The sequence below is a fragment of the Ursus arctos genome, unplaced genomic scaffold, assembly GCF_023065955.2.
Source record: "Ursus arctos isolate Adak ecotype North America unplaced genomic scaffold, UrsArc2.0 scaffold_4, whole genome shotgun sequence".
Classification (NCBI taxonomy): Eukaryota; Metazoa; Chordata; class Mammalia; order Carnivora; family Ursidae; genus Ursus; species Ursus arctos.
In genome coordinates this window covers 67,397,058-67,413,484 of record NW_026623056.1, presented here as the reverse complement: position 1 = coordinate 67,413,484, position 16,427 = coordinate 67,397,058, and the positions used below count along the sequence as shown (strand labels likewise).

General features: G+C 37.8%; 1 protein-coding gene across 1 annotated transcript in view; it reads right to left on the bottom strand.

Annotated features, from left to right (window-relative positions):
- Nucleotides 1-15,702, bottom strand: part of LOC113246330 (multidrug resistance-associated protein 1-like) — an 85,322-nt gene extending 69,620 nt beyond the window's left edge. Inside the window, exons 1-4 of the mRNA XM_026486942.4 lie at nucleotides 15,467-15,702; nucleotides 10,237-10,298; nucleotides 3,243-3,390; nucleotides 2,358-2,500 (exon numbers count right to left, since the gene is read on the bottom strand). Of these exons, the coding sequence (XP_026342727.3) occupies nucleotides 2,358-2,500; nucleotides 3,243-3,390; nucleotides 10,237-10,298; nucleotides 15,467-15,538 (425 nt within the window). The 5' untranslated portion in view covers nucleotides 15,539-15,702. The remainder of the gene's footprint in view (nucleotides 1-2,357; nucleotides 2,501-3,242; nucleotides 3,391-10,236; nucleotides 10,299-15,466) is intronic.
- Nucleotides 15,703-16,427: the final 725 nt, after the last annotated feature.

The window sequence follows — 16,427 nt, the reverse complement described above, 5'->3', positions numbered from 1 at the left end:
TGATTCATTAGAAAGACTTATAACAGTCAGCATCTAGTTACACTAATGACTATGATTTATTATTTGAAAGGATACAAAAAAAAAAAAAAATCAGCAAAGAGAAAAGGTACATGGGCCCAGGAGAAAACAGACACAAGCTTCCAAAAGTCCTCTCTCAGTAGGGTCATACAAAACACACTTAATCATCCCAGCAACTACTTGTGGCAACAGACATGAAATATTGTCTACCTGATAAGCTCATTAGAGATCCAGCATCCAAGGCACCCTCTTCCTAATATATACCAAAATTCCAAACTTCTAGAAGGAAAGTGGGTATTCAGCATGAACCATACTGATTGTTAAGTACTTTGGACATATTGAGCCACTCTTAACAGTTACGGTAGCAGGAACCCTCCTGAAATGCAAGTACTAGGTACCAACCAAAAGTCACCCCTATAAGCTGCCCAAAGGACAGCAGTCAGTCAGTTCATTCCTTCCTGCAAAATGGCTAATATGTATTTCAAATTTAGCAAGTCCAAAAGGACAGCCCACTTCCTACTCTATTCCTTCCTGAGCTTCTACATCTCAGTAAATGGTGCCTCATTTACCCTGTGACATCAACAAAAAGCTCTGAAGGCATCCTTGATTCCTCTCTTCTCTCAACCTATGGTCAATCCATTAGTATATTATGTTGACTCTACCTTTAAAATAGAGGCAGAATCGGACTCTGAGTTATCACCTTCATTGATAAAACCTAGTTGAGGCCACCACTGATCTTTACCATTTCTCCGTCTTCCAACTAGTGATACTTCTACTTTTGCTCCTCTTTACATTATTTTCCAAATAGCAGCAGAGTGATCCCTATAAAAGTTAAGTCTAATCATATCAATTCCTATTCAAAATCTTCCAAAGTTTTCCCTTTTAACACAGAATAAAAGCCAATATCCGTATCACATTCCATAAGCCCCTTTAAAATCTTTTTCATGCCCGGACCTTTCTAACCTCAATCATACCACATTTCTTCCCAGCTTCTTTGCTCTAGCCTCACCTACCTTCTGTGGGTCCTCAAAGACACCAAGCATGCACCTGCCTGGTGGTTTCTGCCCTTCCTGTTCTTCCCATTTGCAATGGATATGGCCTTGGCTTCTTCCCTAACTTCATTTAAGACTTTTTTCAAATGTCACCTTACCACCAATGACTTCCCTAACCTCCTTAAATAGAACAGCACTTCCATCTCCCCAGAGTGGCATTTCTAACCCCCTTCCTTTATGTATTTTTTTTTCCTTAATACTGATTATTTCTTAATATCATTCATATTTATTTATCTGTTTACTATTTCTCTCATCCCTCTAAATGTCATCAGAGGAGGGACTTTTTGATTTTTGTCTATCCCCAGGGTCTATCAAGAAGAGTAGTATGTATTAGGTGCTCAATAAATATTGGATAAATACATGCCTGGATATTATCTAGGGTTCAAGTAACTAAGGATTAATTCTGTTTTCATGAATTAAATAGTTCTTAAAATAGTTCCAAAGGTTTCTTGTAGCTTAAGTACCTAATTAAATAGTTCTCCAACAACCTGGAAATGTATTCAATACAAAAATATTATCATAGATTAATTTAAAAAAACTTGTGTTTCTTTCATATAAGAGGTAGGGCAATATCTTCTTGAAGAAGGTGCCACAGAGTCAAGGTCCCAATTTCATTGTCTGGCTATAAATCATCGCATATAGATATTAAAGAAATATCAAGGAAATTCTTCTAACATTGTCTATGTATACATCTGTATATATATATATATATATATATATATATACACATTTACATATATGCGTATACACACACACACACATACATTTATATTTATTTATGTTTATATATTACTACCCTGGCTGAAAAAGTTCAACTCCCAAAAGGCCACAGCTAAGAAAAATAGTAAGGGTATGTATCATTTATTTTCTAAATATATATTCAAGACAGACCTCCTAGCTTTTAATTATAACTCTGGCAGGTTCTAGCTATGTGAACTTAGGCAAATTACTTAAACCTTTGTTTCTGCATCGTGATAATGATTGTACTAATATTTCCTATCTCATAGGACTGTTGTAAAGATTAAATAAGATAATTAATATAAAGATTTTAGAACAGTGTTTAGTATATGTTTGACTTCAGTAAATACTGACTATATTACCATCATTCACATTTGTATTATAGCAAAGCTAACAGAATGTTCATATCCTAAATAAAACTTGCAATAAGGACCTTCGCTACTCTTTTTTAGTAAAACTTTTAGAGCGGAACCACTTGCTTAGCATTTACCTGTGAGAAGATAAAAAACCAAAAAACAAAACAAATAAAACCACAAGACTACAACTTACTTCATTATGAGTGGGCTAGTGAAGGACAAAATATCAGCAAACACTTTGAATAAAGCAACCTGAATCAGCACAAACTTAAAGGTATTCCACAATGCATAGACCAGAGATGGTTTCCTGGCATGTGCCTCTTTATGAAAGGATGCCTACATAATGAAAGAAAATAAGAAACAATGAGAAAATTGGACAGAGCTAATAGAAGTAAAAAATGAAATATATATATAAACTAACCATAAAATTAGTAATGTACTCCAAAAATAATAAGGTAAGAAGAAAGGGATAAATTCAGTTAAACTTGAAAATATGACCTGTATCATTGGGATGTCTCCAGACCACCTGGTATTATTTACACCATGTGGTATAAATGGGCAAGAGAAACAGTCATATTTTATTACTTTTGTGAATGTTGAAACTGTTTCATTAATGTAATTAATTAATATAAATACAGTTTTATCTTCAAATTATATTTCTTTTTGAGAGTTCTAAAGAGGACATATACTGTGTGTATACATGACACAAAATAGATATGGAGTACCTGTCCCTGCCCCATTAACTTTGGTCTTGGTCACCATATTACTAACTTGGACCAACAGATATGAGGCCATAGGGAGATACAGAAACCATCTTTGCCACAATAGTTGAGCAAAAGATACTGGTGAAAAGCCAAAGATAACATATCAACACATTGTTCCTGATATTAAAAGGAGGGGTTGCTGAATAATTTGATGACAGAAATTAGTTGCAATAACAACCAAATGTACTTATGAAAATGGCTGTCATCTCACATATTTTAGGGACTTTCTAAATTAATAATAATTATATCTCCTGTTTGGAAGAAGCTCTTTCTAGTTTTAGGTAGTAATTAGGTGCTTAGGATTTAAGCTTTACCTTTACTTTTTGCCTCTCTTGATTCCTTAAAACCTCCTTCCTCCATTGTTTTTCAAAGATGGGACACACAACATAGGAAGAATCACTTTCATTCAGTTCAAAAAGATCCTCTCTTTCCAAAGGTTTCTTATAGCCTAAAACAATTATTCTAAAAATGAAAGAGTAAGATAAACAATTCAGCAAAATCAATAATCAAGTTAAAAATATATTTTTTTAAGATTTTATTTATTATTTATTTATTTGACAGAGATAGAGACAGCCGGGGAGAGAGGGAACACAAGCAGGGGGAGTGGGAGAGGAGGAAGCAGGCTCACAGCGGAGGAGCCTGATGTGGGGCTCGATCCCATAACGCGGGGATCACACCCTGAGCTGAAGGCAGATGCTTAACCGCTGTGGCACCCAGGCGCCCCTAAAAATAATTTTGCATGCACTTATCTTATTCTCTGATTTATAAATTATTTTTTTAATCAAGATGCAATGACTAGATTGTATTTTGAAAAATCATACAACATATCCTGCTGTTCAATAATGTGCAATAATCATTTGTAGCTTTTAGAAGAATTATTCGGACATCCAATTATTCAGTGAAACACTAACTTCATTTACTCATTTCGTATTGGAGGCACCTACTACTTTATGTCCCTTACTGATATTTAAATAGCTAACTTTCACAGTCAGGTATTCACTTCAAAACCCCAACTCCTCTGTCTTGTATCCAACCTCTACATTTGAACTTCTCCTATGCCACTGGACATTATACACCCTTTGCCACCTGACTTTACAAATTGTCCAACTAGATGTGGAGTACCTGTCTCTGCCCCATAACCTTCAGCCTTGGCCATATGACTTACTTTGACCAATAGAATACGAGCCAGTGTGACAGTGCTGCTTCTTAAGATGCCTTAAGAAGTATGGCAAGTTACTGCGAGTTTCTGTACCTCCACTCTCCCCCATTCAATAAGCTTACCCCAAAGGACACTGAAAAATTACGCAAGAACAATGGGTCTAAATCAGGACTGTCCCAGGCAAACTACGATGCATGGTCTAGTTACACCACAAATGTTGTTGTGGCAGACAATAAATTATACTTACCTTACAGCCATCCTTCTGCCCCACCGTCTTCTTACCACCAGGAATCTGGTACTTAAGCAGTTGAAAATCTCTTGAACTCAGGGTAAGTTCTTATCCCAGCCACAGAGTCATAACTTATGGTTGGTCTAAAATAGTCTTGGTAATCTCAGTACATTTTGCTTGGCATTAATAATTTAACTCAGTTATGGTTAAGGATACCTAAACAAAAGTCTGCTGAGGAGAACTTACTTTTTCAAAAGGAGGCATAAAACTTCAAGAGGAGAAAATGTTTTGCCTCCTTTTTCTTTCCCCTTCCTCCTTCCTGCCTGCACTGAAAGCATAATGCTCTGACACAGAGAGGCCATCTTTGCCACCATGGGTGAAAAGCCAAATAATAAGGATGGGAAGTGGAAAGAGAGAAAGAAAAACTCTGGGCCGTTTATAACACAGTTCACCAGCTTATTCCTAGCATTCTGCCCAATAACAAGAAAATAAATACCTATTTGTTTCAGCTATTATTATTTGGCTATTCTTTTGCTTGATATGTTCCTTGTTTTGTTTTTTTTAATTTTTATTTAAATTCTAGTTAGTTAACATATAGTGTAATACCGGTTTCAGGAGTAGAATTTAGTGATTCATCACTTACATATAACACCCAGTGCTCATCATAAGTGACCTCCTTAATACCCATCACCCATTTAGCCCCTCCCCCACCCACCTCCCTCCATCAACCCTCAGTTTGTTCTCTGTTGTTAAGAGTCTCTTATGGTTTGCTTCTCTCTCTCTCTCTCTCTTTTTTCCTTCCCATATGTTCATCTGTTCTGTTTCTTAAATTCTACACATGAGTGAAATCATATGGTATGGTATTTGTTTTTCTCTGATTGACTTATTTCACTTAGCGAGGATACAGAGAAAGGGGAAGCCTCTTACACTGTTGGTGGGAATGCAAACTGGTGCAGCCACTCTGGAAAACAGTATGGAGGTTCCTCAAAAAGTTAAAAATAGAACTACCCTAGGACCCAGCAATTGCACTACTAAGTATTTACCCAAAGGATACAAAAGCCAGACAAGTTCCTAAGTGATGTAGTTCAGATATGCTCAGTTTATGAGCTTGGTGACATGACTTGTTCAGGAAGATATTAAACCCACATTTAAACCCAGGCCTTCCGACTCAATAGTTTCTGTTCTTTCCATTATAAAGTACATTATTAGTCCAAGAGACCATAACAAAGTATTACACTACTCCAACTTGGGACTGCTTTCACTGTCATTATTACTGAACAATTTCTATTGATTGACCCTGAGATGGATTTAAACCCTATGGTAACCAGAGTCTGCACTGGATTCAATTTCACTTTTATTATACTACATAATACCATATTACAATTCATATTTAACAAAAAGGTTAAAATGCAGTAAGAAAGGACCTTCAGTAATCATGCTTCTGTTGGCTCCAATACCCTGGACATTTTCCTGCAGTGCACTTTCAAAAACATATTAAGCAATAAACTACTTTTATGTCATATTAAGTCTTTCTATTTCATTCCAGAAAATAAATATTCATTTTCAAAATAAGATGGCATTGATTTTCACAAAAGCATTTTTAATAACATTTACTGCCTCAGCATTTTGAGTGAGAACTGTGCAAAACTCAGCAGTTTTGGTTCACGGGGATAAGTGACCCCTGGCTTTCATGCTGAGTCTCCAAATAATGCAGCATCTAAAAGTGACACTTCAATTGAATTGATTGTGATGCACGTGGCTCAGTTGTTTAACTACTCTGACTTCCCTTTTCCCAGGTGTATGCTCCTTCTTCCTCTTTTTGCTCTCTTTTGGTAAATTTAAATCCTCTCATCACCCTATCTGGACTTTCTATCACACGTAAGCATCCACGAAAAGAGGAAGGAATGCTTCTTTAAAGCAAATGATGAAGCAGCTTTTGGGGAAGAATCTAGGACCAACAGCTGACCCTTCCCAATAAGGGGAATGTAGCATGCACCAGGTCCCATAAACTTGGGGACTTGATTCCTCAGCATGCATCTTGTATTTTTTAGACTGATATTTCTTTTCAAAGGTCATTCAGTTAAATTAATTTGATCCTGGCAGCTCTCTCAAGCAGGCAGAGCAGTACTAATTTCCCATGACTACAGGTGGCTAAACACTAGGAACTCCAGAGACTGGGCAGTTTTTTAAATGTGACACAAACCAGGGCTAACTTAACCAAAGGCAGACAATGCCGTTAAGTGTAATATTCCACTCTGCTTTCAATTTTGTGATCTTAGAGAGAATTTTGAGTATATTTCACATAACGAGTATGAGTAAATATCTCCTCCAATTGATGTTAAGAGCAGCAAACCAGTAGCAGTTCGCTAGGAAGATGAGATGAAACGCAAATTTTGTAGATGGGTAATATTGGAAAATATAGATATATAGTTGCATTATCAATTTCACTACTGTTAATCACTTTTTTAAACATTTCTGGAAAGGGATAATTGTGTTATGGGAAAAGGCAAAAGGTCAGTCTGTCCAAAACTTACAAGATACGACAAAGTCAGGTAATACATAAATTTTATTAATACGTGAGGAAAGGGAGGACAGACTGAACAGTGTATCCCTGGTTAAAATAGTGATTCAACTGTGACCTACAAAAACTTTAACTGGATTTTTCCATGTATGTCAAGGGGATTATTCTATAACAACGATTATTATATGCTGATGACAGATTATATTTGCTAATAAAGGCTTCATAATTATTTGATCATCAAAACTATCTAGACAGCTCTTGCCTTAGGAATTAAGGCTCATAAGCATATAATTCCCTAATTACTTGTATCATCTGAGCACATTTTTTAATTGAATTATTCATATAATTATGGGAGCTTGAATTTGGCCCAGGAAATAATTTCTGACTTTATTCTGTAACTCAAAGAACAGATCTGAGAACACAATTAACTACTGTCATCAAAGAGACATTCTCTTAAACAATAGCTATATTTTAGCTGCAATTGTTTAATGACCAGATAAGAAATCAAATTAGATCCATGCCACTGACAGTTCCAGATAGCAACATGCTATAAAAGTATTTCCTATCTAGTTCTGAGATGTTAGATCTAAACAGAAGATAAATGTGATATTCAACAATTACAGCTCATTGGTTTGTTTGATTGATTTAAGATATGGACTTCAAGACATTGAGTTGTTATATATTATAAAATTTGCTAAGCCTTATCTTGCTTATTAAATTTAATTTTAGCTTATATTTTAGACCTCCTAAAATGGTGTTTGTAATATTTAAAAGAAATGCATGTAGTCTTTATAGTTTGAAAAAGTTTTAAAAGTACATTTCCTTAAAATTAATTTTATTTGCATTATTTAAATTCTATGATATCCTGGACTTAAAAATGATAGTCTAAAAATTTTTAAAGCCAGAACAGACATCACTCTTCCTCTCAACACATGAATGAAATATAACTCAGGTTTGGAAAATATATTTATACATACACAAATTTGAAAAATTAAAATCACTAAATATAAATAGCCCACATTTACATAATTCCTATTTAACCATTCTTTTTTCTAGTGTGTAACTTAATGTAGCATATTGATGTAATATTTTTGCCATCCTCTTTAAGTGATTCCTAGATTTGTGTTAACTTGGAATTCTTATAATTCAACCCAATTTATTTGCTTCTGCCCAATTATTACCTCACCAAGTGTATCAGTTTTCTACTTAAACTGCTTTCATAAAAATCACCAATGAACTTTTACACTGCCAAATTCAATGAAGAATACTCAGTTCTTTTTTTAATTTATCCCTTTTCAGTATTTGGCGCTACTGACCACCTTATTTTCCTCCTTTTTTTGACAGTTTCCTTAGCTTTCAAACACGCTCTTTCCTTGGTTTGTCTCTTACATTCTGAATGCCTTTCCTTAGCTTCCGCGGTAGATGACCCCTCCTTTCACCGTTTAGTTTAAATACTGAGGATTCTCATTGTTCTGTTTGCTCATCCCGTTCAATAGGCTCTCTCTTTCTGGATGACCTCATTCATACTCACGGCTTCAACTACTGACATACAGTCAATGACTACCAAATCCATATCCACAGATCAAAAGCCTATATATCCAAACACCTATTAGATATTTTTTATGGGAATGAGTGAGGCATCTCAAATTGAAGCTTCTCCAAACTGAACATACAGTTTTTGCACCACACCTGAATCAGGCAGTTATCTGAGCCAGAAACTGATTAACATGTTTCCCAGGTCTTCAATTTCATTATCTAATCGGCTCGATCCGTTCATTAGCGTTTGAATCTGTTCCTTCCTCTTCATCCTCTTTATCATTGCTATAGTTCAGACTGTAACCAAAAATTTACAGCATAATTGAAGAACCTCCTAACCACTCCCTCTGTCTCCATTCTCACCTGGTACATACCATATCCACACGACACTCTTGCCACGTCAACATGCTGCAGTGTGGGAGGGGTCAGTCCACGCTTGCCTCTCTGGTTTGCATACAGTGTTTGCTCAACTTGGAATGCCACTTGGCTCACTCTTACATATTGTTACGTGTTGGGTTAAAGCATTAATTTCTTGTAAAACATTCCCTAACTGTGCAAATGTGGTTAGATGACATTCCTAAAAATTGTGTTTCTCTATCATGCTTATATTGCCTTTGGCCTTTTTGGGTAATTGACAGCATAGTTTTTAATCTTTCTAAATCTACTATGAATTCCTAGCAGATAGGAACTAGGGCATTTATCTCTGCATTTTTAAAGGTTAGCATAATGCAGGGCATTCAGCACACAATCAACCTTTCCTTTTTTTTTTAAGCATTCATCTACTCTTGTGAGCATATTTGTAGATCATATTGGGCAATTTTGTTTCTACTCACTATAAAACAAGGGGCATAAAGTTAAGATAATAAATTTAGTTTCCTGTATCATAATCTTTCTGTTACGGGGGAAAGAAATACATTTCTAAAGAAAGCTTCTGAATTTATAAAATTGGAAAAATCAATTTTTCTCTTTTAATACAACTTAATTCTGGTTAAAGCCCTCAACACACATTATAGATGAATTATTCTGTGAGATAAACCATAATATATGTCCTATAAAAATGACTGTGTGTGTGTTTTAATAGTAGTGTATATATATGTATTTGTGGCAGCATTCCTAGTAAAGAGTAGACTATCAAAGTGAAAAGAAAAGCATGAAACATGGACTCAAAGAAACCAACTTCCAACACCAAGTTGGTGTGCTCCTTCTTGGGTATCAATGGACAAGTTAATTCCTCTCCCTAAGATTCAATTTTCAATTTTCTCATATGTAAATACCTATCTCATAAGACTTGGGGGAGAAGTAAGTGAAATTATACACATATATATACCGGATGTTAAAAAAAATTAAAATTTCTGGGGTGCCTGGGTGGCTCAGTCAGTTAAGCCCCCGACTCTTGGTTTTGGCTCAGGTCATGATCTCAGGGTCATGAGATAAGAGCCTTCCCAGGAGCTCCCTACTCAGCACAGAGTCTGCTTGAGATTCTCCACTTATCCCTCTCCATCGGCCCCTCCCCCCACTCACTCGTGTGTGCTCTCTCTCTCTCTCTTTCTCTGTCTTTCTCAAATAAATAGAATCTTAAAAAAAAAAATTCAAATTTCTCTCCTTCCACAGTCCTAACAGGGTTACAAATCCTATAAAGGGACAGACATATTGCAAGAGTATTAGCAATCTTATCTGTGGAACTACTTAGTATGTTACTATCTGTGATTTCTCTGTAATAAAATAGCATAAGAAAAAAAAGTCTTTACAAAGTCATTTTATAAAAATATTCATGCTTAGATTGGAGGAATAACATTTATGTGTCATCTTCTTTGGAATCTTTCTCAGGATGGTATGCTACAAACAAATTAGTAAAATTCCTACCTGCTAAACCAGGAATATGTCATCCGACTGAAGAATGAAGCACTTTTCTCTGGATTGCATTTCTAAAAAGAAAAATATAACAAGTAGTGTATGAAGAATATGCCTTTATTAAATTTGAAATATCTTTGTCAACAGGTAGAAAAGTAAACATGAAATAATTTCATCTACCAACAGTTGCAGCTATGTTGATATTATAATCCTTAAGGAATAAAATTAAGATATTAGAATGGTGGTTGGACTAGAGGCATTTTAAGATTTCTCCCAACATTATCATTATGACTCTGTTTCCATAGCTAGAAACCATGTAGGAAAGGAAAATCATTTCTGAAATTTCTACTTCTCATTCTATCTCTCTCTCTCTCTCTCTCTCTATATATATATATAATTACTGTGACTGTGTATATATGTATGTATATGCGTATGTATACTTACATAATTTAGCATCTATATATAAGCTAAATTTAAAACATTTTAATCACTAAATTAAAGGTAATTTTGTCTTTTTTTCTGAAAAATAGAAAAATAAGAGAATATAATAGGCATTTGGTTTACTTCTGTGTGCTTAATTACATATTTTTTGTACAAAGGTATAAATATATAAACATTTATTTATCACAATTACATATTATTTGGGGAGTTTATAACATTACCATTCTTCCTGTGGACCTGGTGAGCTCAACCAAAAGAAGGGCTTAAAAAAGAAGGCCTCAAAATTAATCATTCTATTTTTAGAATCAGCACCAATGTCTATGTCTTAAAAAGTAAAACTGATCACCACAGTAGAGGTCATTATTAGAACTTGCCCCATATTTAACAATTTTAGCACTGATCCTCTCTAATCCAGTTCTGATTTCATACATAAAAGTGTTTACTATGTTTTAAAAAATTCTTACCCTAGAAGGAATGTGTGCAACAAAATTCCATCCTATAGAGCATAATGTCCTGAGTAGTGAGGAGAAAACATTATTCACTCCAAATCTGTCCTCTGAGTTACAGCAAATGACATACTATAAATCATTTACTCAATTGCTATCTATCCTTATATTATTGTTGCAAAAAGTAAATGCAATGATAGATATAAAACCATCATCACACTGTGGCCCAAAACAACCATTCAACATGTGAAATATAATATCATCATCACTACTATTACCAAACATATTATTTGGAAAATAAGTGCACACATTGTGGACAATGTTCTAAAAATTCTTGAATTAACCCGCAAGTCACGTTTTATTTCACATTGCCAATTAACCCGCAAGTCACGTTTTATTTCACAGTTGCCAATTTGATAATTTACCACCAATGCAAAGATCTTATTCACTTCCAAAACACGTGTATTCCTGTGGCAGACTGCAAAGGGCTACAAATTCTTTTTTTTTTTTTTTTTAAGATCTTATTTATTTGACAGAGAGAGACAGGCAACGAGAGAGGGAACACAACCAGGGGGAGTGGGAGAGGAAGAAGCAGGCTCCCAGCAGAGGAGCCTGACGCGGGGCTCGGTCCCAGAACGCCGGGATCACACCCTGAGCTGAAGGCAGACGCTTAATGACTGAGCCACCCAGGCACCCCAGGGCTACCAATTCTCAGCAGCTTTTCCCATCAAGAGGTAAACTCTATTCACCACCCCTTGAACAATTTTGATCATGAAAATGCCACGAGAGTGACACCAAGAGAGCTCCAATTCTAAGCCTCAAGAGGCTTGCTGTGCTCAGAACCCTGAGTATACCATGTGTCTGATTCCGAGCTGGCCTGCTAGAGGATGAGAGACCCCACAGAAGAGTAGTGAGGTGCTCATCTGACAGTCTGTCATCCTGGCTTGGAAACTGCCAGACATAGGAGCAAATTAGTCCTAGACTGTCCTGTCACCAGCCAACTTTCCATTTGGCTATAGTGCCTAAAAGAGTTCAGCAGAGATCAGCCAAGCTGACCCAAACCAAGTCATGACCCAACTGATCCAGAGAATCATGAGCCAGGTAAAAAAGGTGGCTGCTTTCAGCACCCACATCTAGCAAAGCTACTAGAGAGGGTTATTTTAGCAGACCAAAACCTCAGTATTTGATTTAACATTCCCTCTAAGCCCATTTTCCATGTGAAAGTATCTCATATGAGGCCCTTTGAGTCCTCTGGAAATAGCCTCCTTCGATGTGGGCCAGGCACCTTACACTGAATTTATCATAGTAAATTCCCAGCACAGATACCTCCTGGAAAAAAATTACAGTAGACAGGTAAAATACCTGGTGAAGGTAATAAGCCTTATCAAGCACCAAGAATGTACAAATGACTTTTTAATACTGAATTCATAGCATGGGTCTCACTGACTTCATTATTGTTTATTGCTACAAAGTAACTTCTATGTAGAAAACCAAGACAGGACAATATTAAGAGTATCTTTCAGTGCTCTAATTTACTTCCATCTTCTCCATTAAACATTTCTCAGTCCCTTCTAACTCACTTCTCACTCTGACAGCATTTCTGGTCTGCAGACCTGACACCAAATGTTTCCCATTTCCATTGTCACCCCAAGCCCTCTACAGGCCTTTGTTTTCTAATCCATTTTCTTATCTATTGTACTTATCTACCATTGTGTGTATAGCAGGCATCCTGTAAAAATACCTTAACATTGCTGACTGAAGGCAATTTTCATTTGAATGGAGGTCCTGTTATTTCTGGATTATGATGGAGGAGCAGAAAATATTTAGACCATGAGACACAGCATAGCCTGGGTCCAGGATTAGTGAAGTGTTTTGCTTTCAATCTTCCTTGGGTTCAACCTTGAGATGTGGTCCCACGGAGGACATGGGTTTGTGTGACTGCTACATTTAACAGTATCTCATAACCCCTAACTTCAGGAGCTTCCTTTGTGCCTACCGGCGCAGGGTTCTGGGATTGGTGGAGGAAGTTAGGGGGACTGGAAGGACAGCCTCATGGAGAAGGGAAAACATCCCGAAATCAAAAAATTTATGTTTCTTAATCACTTATTGTGTGCCAGATGCTGTACGAAGCATATTATCTCATTAAATACAACAAGTCTTTGCAGGGCACCCGGGTGGCTCAGTTGGTTAAGCTCTGCCTTTGGCTCAGGTCCTGGGATCCAGCCCCTGGGATAAAGCCCTGTCAGGCTCCCTGCTCAGTGGGGAGTCTGCTTCTCCCTCTGCCTCTCCCTCCTGCTCAAGCTCACTCCCTCTTTCTCTCCCTCAAATAAATAAAATCTTTTAAAAACCATTTTTGCCAGCCCCATTTTACAGAAGAAGAAACTAAGGCCCAGAGTTTAAGAAACTTAAAGAAGTTTAGAAGACTGGATCTAATCCAGTTAGTCCAGTCTATCTTCCAGTCATAATTCCACACTCTCAACTCAACCTGTTACAGGCTGCTGCTACTTAGAGATTCCTTTCCTCCTGCCCACATCCTTGTACTTCATGTCTGACTAATTCTACTTCAAGCCTATTTAAGATTTATTGCCTTTAGAAGAAAAACAAAAGATTTATTGCCTTTGGTAACTCCCTTCCTCCCGTCCCAGCCTTCAAGGCTTATACCCACGTTCCGGGTTACCACAGCAATCTCGACATATTCCTCAGGGAGGATTTACGGGGATCTTCATAACTGTCTTTACTGAATTTACCCTCACTCTTACTGACTATGGAATTCTTTGCTGACAGGTGCTTCTCTCTTGCTAGACTTAGTTCGCCGGAAGACAGAAAACTATATTTGATTTATCTTTATATTTTCAGTTTTAGCCCAGGGCCTAGCTCACCATAAACATGCTTTGGGGGGGAATGAATGAATGGCCGCTAATCACAAGTATTTAGAAGTATTCTATTCATAGGTCACCATGCCAGCACAAGAAACTATCAGAAAGTCATGTTCTCAGCTTACAAGTAGGTGGGATTTTTGTCTGATCTTTTATGTCGAAATATAAAGTCTCAGCAAGGAATCTAAGCATATAAGGTTTTCAATATGCTTTGAAGCCATCAACTATTTTTTTTTAAATTTGGCATCATAGAAGTAACAAAAAGAAAATGCAAGTAAAACTAGTATTTTCAATCCTATCTATATGGACTACTACTGGTCCATAAAGCTCTTCAGGTTGAATAATAATAGTTAAGGATATAAACGTTGTTGGAATCCTATAGGAAGTACTGACTTCAATTTTGGGTGAGAGATTTGTTTGAGTTCTATTATTTCCCACACTACAAGTTTGTGATTCACCGCCTTTGGCCACCTCTGTAGTTGCACCAATGATGTTAAACCTGGAAGCCTGCCATATCTCCTGTAAAGTTAAAAAAAAAAAAAAAAGGTGTATCGTCCTGGTGGAGCTCTTTTCCATTTTCAAGGGATTTATTCAACATCTATATTTTATAGACTTTTAAAAGAATACATATGATTTGCTTTACTTTCAAAGACATTTATAGTTACATTTTATATGTAATTAGAAGAATGCTGTCATATTTATTTGACAGTTGGAGTCACTAACGAGAGCCAGGATTAGAACAAGGTACCCTGAACCTGAATTTTTTTTTCCTTCTTTTTAGAACTAAAGAACTACTTATGTGAGGCCCTATTTCTTAAGACTTTGTCTTGTCTAATGGCGAAAAGCAAAACGAGTGGAATTTTTGTTAGGGAAATTGCTCCTAACACACAACGGAAATGTTCATCGCCCTGTACTCCTGTCCCAGCACATGACTCGTATTGTGGAAGAAGCACGTGCTGTCATGGGGGCAGAGCAAGGCACAGTTAAGTGTCTGCAGTTTCTAGATTGCCCCAACCTCAGTCTCCCAACACCCCTTCACTTAACACCTGTCCGTTAACACCGTGTTATTTATTCCGAATCTCCCCTGCGGTTTCGGTGGCTTCTGCCACGGCTGGTGGAATTCCATCCCCACCTCTCCTCCTTCGGTGATGCCAGGTCCATTAATGCTTTTCTCAAATGCTTGTTTCTGTTGACGGGGGAGTTATCCACCCCTTCAAAGATGCCTCTTTCCCTCCTCCAGCAGCCACCTGGACTGAGATCTTGATGATTCAGATTTCACATCATCCTGAGGACTGCCATCAGCTCTCACGATGGCGCGCGTGCGTGTCCGTCTGTCTCTGTGTGGGATGACTACTAAAACGGGGCTCTAAAACACCAGTTCACAGGCCAGCGTCCGAACAAGCGGCTCTCCCCCACCTCCCTCTCCACCCACAGGGGCGAAGACCGCCTGCCTCTCCCCGCAGGACCAAGGAGCATTACCTGCGCCCCAGGCCCCTCGGGGACCCGCTCGTAGTCGCTGCTGGCGCCCGACCTCCGCGGGCTGAAGAACATGGTCCGCGGGCGCCTGGCGACGAGAGGCTGTTCCCTCTGTCTCGGCTGGGGTCCGTCAGTCCTGGGTCCAGAAGCTGGGAGGACGCGCGCACTCAGCCAGACCCAGTTGGCAGTCGCCCTGCCCTGAGCCAGTCCCTCCCGCGAGCGCGCCCTGGACGACGCAGGCGGCGGGAGGCGGGCACACCCGCGCGGGGCGGGGGCGGAGGCGGAGGGCGGGACCGTGTGTAGAGTGCAAAGATCTCTGCCTCTGGGGCAGTTTGCGCTTGATTCTGTCCTTCTCCACTCTTCAATTCCCAGGACTGCTCTGTTAGAAGTTGTTTATGATAGAAGCACAAAGCTCGTTCTTCCCTGGGATGACATGTTTGTAAACAATATTACAGCTGTCCCGAACAGAAAACTGTTAAGGACAACAGGTGTCAGTAGAACTTGATGGAGCGAATTTTATTGCAATGACTTTAAGATCAGAAACAAATGAAATACTTCCCTTAATACTTCCTAATATTAGGAAACCATAAGAGTATATGAAATCTAAATTTTACTCTTCAAATTAATTACAAAGCAACATAATAAATGAAAAACCTCGTAGTAACTAGAATCAGCAAAGGACTAAATGAGAAACATGACATAAAAAAGGGAATATGAATATTAAAGATGGCATTAAGGAAGTCTGTTTCCTGGAGAAAAAGGCCCAAAGATGATCCCTGCAGGAAGTTTTGGCTTGCCCACAGAATGGGTCAAACTGTGAGGAACCAGACAACTTCTATATAAGGAGCAGACTAAATGATTCATCATAGAATTAAACTTCTGGGAGATGTTTAGAATACAGTTTATTTGGCTTTCTTCCTCTCTTTAGACCATATTTGTCTGCCCTTTGCAAAGAGGAAGTCGT